The sequence below is a fragment of the Fukomys damarensis genome, unplaced genomic scaffold (genome assembly GCF_012274545.1).
Source record: "Fukomys damarensis isolate Sample0158 unplaced genomic scaffold, DMR_v1.0_HiC HiC_scaffold_19, whole genome shotgun sequence".
NCBI lineage: Eukaryota > Metazoa > Chordata > Mammalia > Rodentia > Bathyergidae > Fukomys > Fukomys damarensis.
Window position 1 is genome coordinate 99,247 of NW_022900931.1, and position 9,009 is coordinate 108,255.

At 55.7% G+C, this 9,009-nt stretch overlaps 1 protein-coding gene across 1 annotated transcript in view; it reads right to left on the minus strand.

Moving 5' to 3' along the window:
* Positions 1–460: 460 nt before the first annotated feature.
* The window catches only part of Shank3 (SH3 and multiple ankyrin repeat domains 3), a gene marked incomplete at its 5' end in the record, with an annotated part of 51,122 nt that continues 42,573 nt past the window's right edge, over positions 461–9,009 (minus strand). Inside the window, 2 exons of the mRNA XM_019208939.1 lie at positions 461–1,021; positions 7,485–9,009. Of these exons, the coding sequence (XP_019064484.1) occupies positions 799–1,021; positions 7,485–9,009 (1,748 nt within the window). The remainder of the gene's footprint in view (positions 1,022–7,484) is intronic.

Consider the following 9,009-nt stretch of genomic DNA (forward strand, 5'->3'; position numbering starts at 1 on the left):
GGCCGAACTGAGTAGGAGGCCCCGGCGCCCGGGCCCCCAGGGCTGCGCTGCGCTGAGATGGTGCTCAGCTCACCGAGGCTGCTGAAGAGCCTGCGGAGGGAGAGGGGATCAGGGCCAGGTGAGGGGGGCCAAATAAAGCGGGGTGGGCATCGGGGAGCAGGGCAAGGGGCTAGGAGGATGGGAGCTGGGTGGAAGGATCTCATAGGTTCACCCTGGCCCCCTCCTCTGGCCTCCTGGATCGAAGCCAGTACTACCCTGCTCTGTAGACCCTTAGATTGGCTGGAATGTGAGGACTGGTGGACTGCCACTCTGTGGAGCTGCCAAGGGCAGCACACTAGGGGGAAAGGCAGCCCTGGTCAGAGGCTGGCTGTGTGGTCCCTGAAGGTTCTAGGTGTGATCCCATCCACACCTTCCCTGGATGTCAGATTCAGCAATACCCTCCCTGGCTCCCCACACACAGCTCTGTGCTGTGGAGAAGACCCAGAGACTGGGACTGGCAGGAGGAAGGCTGGGCCATGAAAATGGCCAGGAGTAACATGACTTAGCAGGTCTCCGGTGTCAAGAGACACCAGACAACTCGCACACCCACACGGGAAAGAGCACGTGCAGGGGTGAGCATTGCACATCACAGTGTGAAGGCAGCTTCCTACAGACAATGCACAACAGCAGTGTGTCCATAGGGGTCGCAGGCATGCAGCAGAAGTGACAGGGAGACAGCACACATGCAGACACACAGGCATGCGCACAGGAAGATGGCACCTCACTTCCCAGCCTCACCTGCTAGAACCCAGCCCACCTCTACCTGGTCATGCCCAAGGCCTGCCTGGAGAGACTGCTCCAGAGGAAACCGTGCCCACAGACCCTTACTCCCATCCTACCCCTTACTATGGGCCATTGGTGGCACCAAACCCCACACAGCCATGCAAAGCAGACCCAAGCAGCCAGGCACAGCACATGGACTGCGAGAGGCATGGGATGGGCATGCTCACTTACACAGCCGGCGCTCAGGACCACTGCGCAGCTAGACAGAGCAGCCACATGCAGATGGGCAGGAGAGAGCAATGAAAGAGAGTGTTAGCAGGCCCAGCCCACATGGCCCACAGTCACAGCCACAAAACGGGCAGCCAGCTTTGGGGACCCTGCCTGGGACCCTGTGGAAAAGGGACTCAGGAGGCAGCCCAGCTGCTGTGGGAGTTCTGGGGAAGGGGAAGCACCCGTGTGGTGTCTGAAAGCACAGGTGGACACTGCACAGGAGATCTGCCTGCACAGGAGCTGTTCAGCTCTCCGGTCTCAGGGCAGACCTAGCACTTGGTGGTTCAGAGTACCTGACATCCTCTCTGCTGTCTGGCTGGCCTTTCTCCAACCAGTGGCCATCCCTGCTCAGACTGGCCTAAGGAGCCCTCCTCCAGGGCCCCTGCCCACCTCTGTGCTGACCTAGACATGCAGAATTCCAGCACTGCTCCCATACCAGTTTCGTCCTTCACCTCCCAGCTATGCAAGGGCAGCCCTTCTCTGGAGGTCACTTTCTCCCACTTGGCTTCCATCCCTCACTGGCAGCCCCTCCCAACTGCTCCAAACATGTTCCAACACCACCAGAGGTTATGGGTCAAACTACCAAAAGAAAAAACAAACCACCAGAAGAAACCTGGCCTCAAGGAACCACCTGCCCTTTACGGCACAGTGAAGTGGCAGCAGGGTTCCCAAGGGTGGGTACCTTGGGGTGGTGACTGCTGGGCGTGGGGGGTACTAAGTCTATGAAGGAATCACACCTATGAGGCCAGACTATGGACACCCACAGAGGACTAGACCACGAGCCCCAGATTTACACACAGACCCTGGCCTGGGGAGCTGCATCACAGGTCGGACACCTAGCCAGGACCAACCCCAGAGGGTATAGTTCCATGCTGCTGTGTGACATCAGGTATTCCTGCAGTCTTGGGTGACACAAAAGCATACTGCTGAGTGATTGGGACAAAAGCTGACCGGTGAAGGCAGTGGGTACAAGTAGCTGCTGGGCCTTACAGTCGGGAAGGATGGCCAGGGCTGAGAGCAGGGTCTGGGTCCAGCAGGTCTGAGCTGGGCACAACAGGCAGTGAACTCTCCTGCCTAGTACAGGTGGCTTGGAGACCTAGACTGAAGTGCCCTGGGATCCTGAGGCACGATTGGGCTGGGAGTAGAAGAACCCACCACCTGCCACACACACTAGAGATCTCAGGAATCCTGGAGAAAAGCCCAAGGGTGGATGTGCCTTCCAAAGCCCACAGCACAGGCAGGAGTCAGCTATAAGTGCCTGGGTATGCACACCTCACTCTCTTCTCACAGACAGTGCTGCCCGCCCACCCTCACGGCAGAAGCCCAGCAGTGTCCAGACCTGACGCCCAAGCATTTCCATCCATCTCTACACGCCATCTCTGGACCTCACCACTCCTGGATGTCTGACCACCTCCCTGCCCACTTCACAGTACCTGCTGCCTCACACCAGGCTACTGGCAGCCTCAGCACCCCCTCTACAGGATGGGTCACAATCACACAGTGCAGCATCCACGGCCCCCACCTTTCCCAGTATCTGGGTCGTGTCCTGTCTCACTGGCCCCAGTGACTCCAGCCTGTGACATCTGGCTTCCCCTCTCCCTGGCCATCACCAAGGCTGCCAACAAGGACCCCTCTGCTGACCTGCTCATCCATTTCCCTGGGAGGCATTCCTTGGCCTCTTCTCTGATAGATTTCTCAGTTCCATCCTTCATAGTCAACACTTTCTCCAGGCCATGTAACCTACCCCTTTTCTGCAGCTCATGTGCCCAGCAATGACACGCGTGAGGCCAGGCTGGACTCTTCTGAGCTTGAGCCCTCTCCTGGAGTCTCCTAACATGTCTCTGAGCCCTCCCTCGCGTTCAGGGCCCGGTCTTCAGGGGAAGCCTGAGAGCCACCATTAGCTCCTCTCTCTTTCACTCAGAGGGGATGTGTCACCAACTCCTAGCATCAACTGGGCCTCCTTACCTCCTGGTTTAGGCTTTTCATGGTCTCAGGCCCTTTTACCTCACTTTTTTTTTTTAAAGTACTGGGTGTCTAATGAGGGCCTCAGACAGGCAAAAAGCCCCACACTGAGCTATACCTCAGCCCTCACTGTGCCTGCTTTCGGCAGCACATATAACCCTATCCCCTCACCGTACTTCTTCGCCATTCTCCTTAACTTCTGGGACCCGGCACAAAGCCAAGAATACATCATGCATCGGAAAAAAATCATCATTTAATAATACAGCATCTCCCCTGGGCTTGCCCACCTCTGTTGGCCAAGAGGCACCAAAATGGCAAGGAAAAGTCCACTCCTTGGCTCTACCTCCAGACTCCTCTCCTCAGCGACTCATTAAGGTAAATAATCCTCAGTGGAAGTACGGAACCAGATAGCCTCTCGTCACTGCTGCCGCTCCCTCACTACCTCCCTAGCCAGGCCTGTTCATGGCTCCAGCTTTGATATGCTCTGGTATCCCCATGTCCCTTCCTCTGGGACCTCTTCCTGTTCTCCCAGCGGAGTCCAGGGTTCTGGAAACACCTGCACGTGGACTGCAGGAACACAGTGCACCCAGGCCACAGTGCCCAGATGGCCTCGAAGGTACCTGCAGGTCTGAGTGCCCAAACACACAGGGCTTTATCCAGAACTGCCAGACAGTTAACAGGCAGGGCCTCAGCCATCTTGAGAGTGGGCCTCCTGTGAGGTCCAATTAGTTCCACAACAGCTCTGGAGAATACAGCACACTGTCCCCTCTGCCATATAAGCTCATCAAAAGTTCTGAAAAATACTGCAGCAAAGAATCTCTTTAAACTTGTGTTTCAAAAGCTAATTCACCATGAACTTTTTCTATAAAACTAGATGTGAGGATTTTACAAGCATACAATTAACATCCCAGGCCCAAAAGAGCATTGGACCACAAGTAGGATTCAGGTTAAACAAGGACCCTGGAAGAGGAACAGAGATCAGAGACAGGTGTGGACCTCTAGACAGACAAGCAGAGGCCATTGGGGAGCTCAGAGTCAGGGTTGAACCAAGGCACAAAGGCACCCTCAGAGTCCGGTGTGGGGACCTGAGTAGACAATGGTCTGTGAGAGCTGAACCTGCAAGCTGAGGGCAGGGAACAGGTAGATGGCGGAAGTGTGGGAAGGCCAGCAGTGTTGGACATCAGCAGTTGCTGACGCCCTAGGCCTCTGCCAGGATGGGACTTGGAAAGGAAGCAGCCATGCCTGGATATCAGAACTTCTCACCCTTTGGACATTTCTCTAAAGTGAAAAGTGAGCAGTAAGTACCAGATTCCAGTCACCACTGGTTACAGGTCAAGAGCTGCTACACAGGCCCAATGGGTACCCCAGATATGGTAGGCCCCACAAAAGACCATTTAGAAACAAGACTGGACACAGACATGGCCCCAGGCATACAGTAGCCAGAAACAAAGGAGCTGCTGTGGACAGTGGTTCCCACTCCACAGAGCTATGATTTACCCAAGTCTGAGGACAAGAACCCTAAGCAGTAGAAGCAAAGGGATCAGAACAGTAGATGTACAGGCATGGGGGTAAGGAGGCATAGGGCAGAAGGGTTTTCCAGTACAGCTTGGTGAGGGGGCACTGGAGATATTATGCACATGCCTGATAAATACATGCATGTGAGTCTATGCTGTACAGCAAACATGTCTGCCATTTCTGTGCAAGACATTGCTGAACATAAATCCAGCATATGTCATTAAGAAGTCGAAGGACACAGTTTCCAGGTTACAGCAGACAGAAAATGGGCCTGGGGTTAGATACACTACCACTTACTGGGCAGAATGACTCTTTGGAAGCTCAGATTTATTGTCTGAAAAATGGAGATTATATCATTGTTCCTCTAATGGAATGGTTGTGAAAATAACACATGTGACATTCTCTAGTATCATACGTAGCGTGTTTACTTTCCCATAAAGGAATCTCAAGCTTAACCTAAGCATTTGTAAGGCCTGTGTGTTGGTGACAATGAAGATAATGCCAGTTCACACATGCATGACTGGTGATATGGTATGCCCTCCTCCTGACAGCTTGAGGTCCATTCATTATGCTACCACTTCACAAGGGAGGGACAGAAGTGACCTAACCAAGAAAACAGAACTGAGCTGTGACCCGCTGGGGGCTGAAATCAAGCAAAGAAGTAGGCCGTTAAGGCTGGCAAAAGTGCCATCATAAGGGACATCAGCTGTTTCAGGCTGTCCAACACCTAGCTTCTCTAGAGAGCACCTCCTGCCACACAAAGCTTCTATTTTTCCAGACAGGCTGGTCCCACCCCCAGCTCACCCCTGGCCAATGACCCCAATGACAGGTCTGAAAAAGCAAGGCTACAGGAAGCCAAGAAGATGCTAGAATTTTGCACAAACCACCAAGCAAAAGCAGCTCACTCTCCAGGGGCCTGCAGGTAGATGAAAAGGTCAGAGTTCTGCTCTTGCCCTCTCTGCAGCATACTGATGAAGCACAGAGCCACAGACTAAGAGAACTTCACCTCAACCAAGGTGAATGCCACAGACCACAATGGGAGGGTGAGTCTAAGGATCCCACGAGGATCACCTGGATACTGCACTGCAACTGCCCAGCTGCTCAATGGGAGCCAGAGCCAATGAGAACTGGGCTCACCTGATCCCAACTGTGGGCATTCGATACCCATGGATCTGAGCCACGGTACCTGTCCTTTTATGGAATTTGCCCCAACTCACCTCCTTGGAACACAAACCACAAAAGATAGCACTTGCATTTAGCTTCATTCTTTCATCCACTTGACAAGTGTTTATTGACAGCCAGGCAGTGTGCTATGTACTTTAATGGCTCTGACTTTCAAGACCAAGAGGTGGAAAGGAACAGAGTCGATGGGAGAGAAGCGCAGAGGGAGCACAGAGGGCTGGTGGAGGCTGTTCCAGAGACCCTCATTCTTAGGAAGCTGGTCCTGCACAGAAACCTGGGACCCTGGCCTCTCATCCTGACTAGTCCACACCCTCTGTGCCCACTCTAATGGTATCTCATACTGCACTGCTGGGAAGAGGCTTTCAAATTGAGCAGAATATGGAAGAGGCTAAAAGAGAAGCAAGCTCAGAGCAAGCCCTCCCAGTAACAGGAGCTAGAGGCAGACCTCTTAGGAGAGGCACTATGAACTTCTCAAACTATCTTTTGGATCCTAAATTGAAAGAAGAAGTGGAAGGGCCTTATTAAGACCTGCAGTCCTCAAACTGTGCACTGCTCACTACTCTGTGAACTCTACTGACACAGGTAACAACGAAGGGCCCACTAAGGTGGTCTTCAGGGCAACAAAGAGTAGTCAGGACGTGGTATTCCACCTGAACTGGGGTGGGAAGACCTCAGAGGCAAAAACAGCTTGGGAAAGGCAAACAAGAGACTAGCCACAGCCAGCCAGCTGTTGTCAGCATCCAGCAGCTCACAGGGGAGCCTTGGGGAGGGGCTCCCCCAGGAAGAACCAGAGGGACCAGCCCAGGGGCAGCAACAGCCTCAGCAGCATCCAGCCCCCTGCTCAGCTCTCCCCATGCCAGCACCTCCCTCAGGTCCCCACAGCTGAGGCAAGACAGACAGAGGAAAGAAAATGGAAAAGAGCAGTGACAGGGCACACGGTGTGACTTCCACTTATCTTAATGTTTCCCCCCAGTAATGGGGATTGAACACAGAGCCTTGCACATGCCAGGCAAGTGCTCTGCCATCAAGCAACATTTCCAGCCCCTTTTCTTTTGAAACAGTCTATCTATATTGCCCAGGCTGCCCTCGAACTTTAAATCTTCCCCTTGGCCTCCCTGGCAGCTGGGATTTTAGGCATGTGCCACGACACCCAGGTTCCACCTATGTTACTCACTCACTTTAAAAATCATACACCAGAATCTGTGTCTAAGGGGTTCAAAGAGGTTACCATGAGATAAATGTTTCCAGGCAGAAAAGAGAAAATGGTAAGTTCCCAAAAGAAAAGGAGCCAGTGTACTGTGGGCCACAAAATGAAGCAAAGCTGGAGGCAGCTTTGGGACTGATTGGGCATCCACACCATCTCAGAGAGGACAGAGGAAGCATGGGGTGCAGACACAGGAAAAGCGAGATTACTGGGGAGAGGGAGCTGGAGCTCCAATGTGGACCGTGAAAAGATCCTTAATGGTGAAGGTAGCTTGGATCAGGAGCTAACGAGACCCTGCAGGAACCGCAGGGCAGGGGACCTCCAGGAGGGCTCCCCAACAGTGTCAAGGACCATGAGGGTCTCCTAAGTACCAGTTTCACCACCAGCACTAACAGGGATGTAGGCAACAACAGTCCTAAGAGCCTTCTATCTCAGACAGCAAAGCAAGACCAGACAGAGGTAGATGGCTGGGGGTGGGAAGCCCCAGACAGATGAGAAATGGGACAGAATGAGAAACAGAAGGGAGCCCATGGGTGGACAACAGGAACAGAAGACAGGGACAGTTCCCTCCCCACATCACCCTGCTCACCGAGCTGCTGCGATGGGTGACTTCTTGGCAGGGTCCAGCAGGCCACCCAGGCCGCCAACTGGTTCCTCCCCCAGGGAGCGTGTATCTTTGTTCAGCTGCTGCAAGCGGGAGCTGAGCTCACTGATCACAGTTGGTTTGTCGTCTTCAGGCCCAGGGAGCCCCCGACTCTCCACGGGGTCCCCCCATAGCTTGGACCTTCTCTGGAAGAGGTAGCGAGGGCGGGCAGGCCCGGCGGCAGAGGCCAGCCCGGCAGAGGCGGCATGGTGCTGCTGGGCCATAAGCTCACTGTCCGAGGACTGCTTCAGCAGCGGGTCCCTGAAGGTCACCGGCCCCTTCCCCAGCGGGGACTTGAGCTTGGGCTTGGGAGGCACTGGTGGCTTCTCGAGTAGAAAAGTGTGTCCATCAGCGAAGGAGGTGTGGGTGTCAGTGAGCTCCCCGCTCTCTGAGCTCAGGGTGGACATGCTGGACACTGTGGAAATGGTGCTTGTGGTCTCCAGATGAGGGTCACTGGAGCTTCGAGTGTCAGCCTCCTCTACCCCAGAATCAGCGGCTGACTCTGGGGCGGGGGGTGGCTCGCTGCTGGGCTTCCCTGAGGCCGGGCTGGGCACCGTGGTGGGCGAGGGGCCCGGGCCAGGGGGTGGAGTAGCCAGCAGGATCCCATTGGCAAACTCTTCAGGGGGGGGGACCAGACCAATGCGGGCCAGCTCCTCCCTGGTCTCTTCATCACTGGAGGACAGCTGGGCAGGGGGCAAATTCACAGCAAACACCAGCTCCGGCTCCTCCTCAGAGCTACCCTGGCCTGGCCCAGAGTCTGCTGGGGCACCGCCAGGGGGCTGTGCACGCGGGCTGGGCAGGGGCTCTGCCACAGCAGCCGTCTGCATGGGGGCTGGGGCCAGCTCCGGAGTACCCGGGCGCTCCTCTTCAGCTCCCAGCCTGCTAGGCTCCTGCCCGTTGCTGGTGGCATGCACAACAATAAGACCCGCTGGTCGCTGCAGGGACGTGTCCAAGACGCTGAGAATCATGGACTTCTTATCCTCTGGTGACTTTCGCTCCTCCCGGGGGGCCTTCTCTGCCTCCCTGCGAGCAGGCACGGGAATCCACGCCGGGCTCCGCGGAGAGAAGGCTGGCGAGGCCAGGGCCCCTCGCTCTGTGTCCCGAGCCTGCACATCCACAAACAGGGGTCCGGGACGGTCGGCGTCAGGGCTGTGGACCGGCGTGGGGGACCGCGAGGGCACCTGTGAGGCAAGGGCCCGTTCTCGGGCGGCCAGTGCGAGGGCCAGCGGAGAGCTGGGGTCCAAGGGCTTGCCGGTGAGCGGGTGGATGAAGGTGGAGCCCGAGGGCCCAAGGCTTGGGCCGCTGACCAATGGCTTCAGAGAGGAGACAGGAGAAGGGAGCAGCAAGTCGCGGCCTGGGGTGGCGCCGGCGCCCAGAAGGCGCTCGTCGATGGAGCGGGAGGGTTGCAGGGACGGCAAGTCGGCACTGGGAGGGCTGCCCTCGATGGCGCCCACCGACAGGAACACGGTGG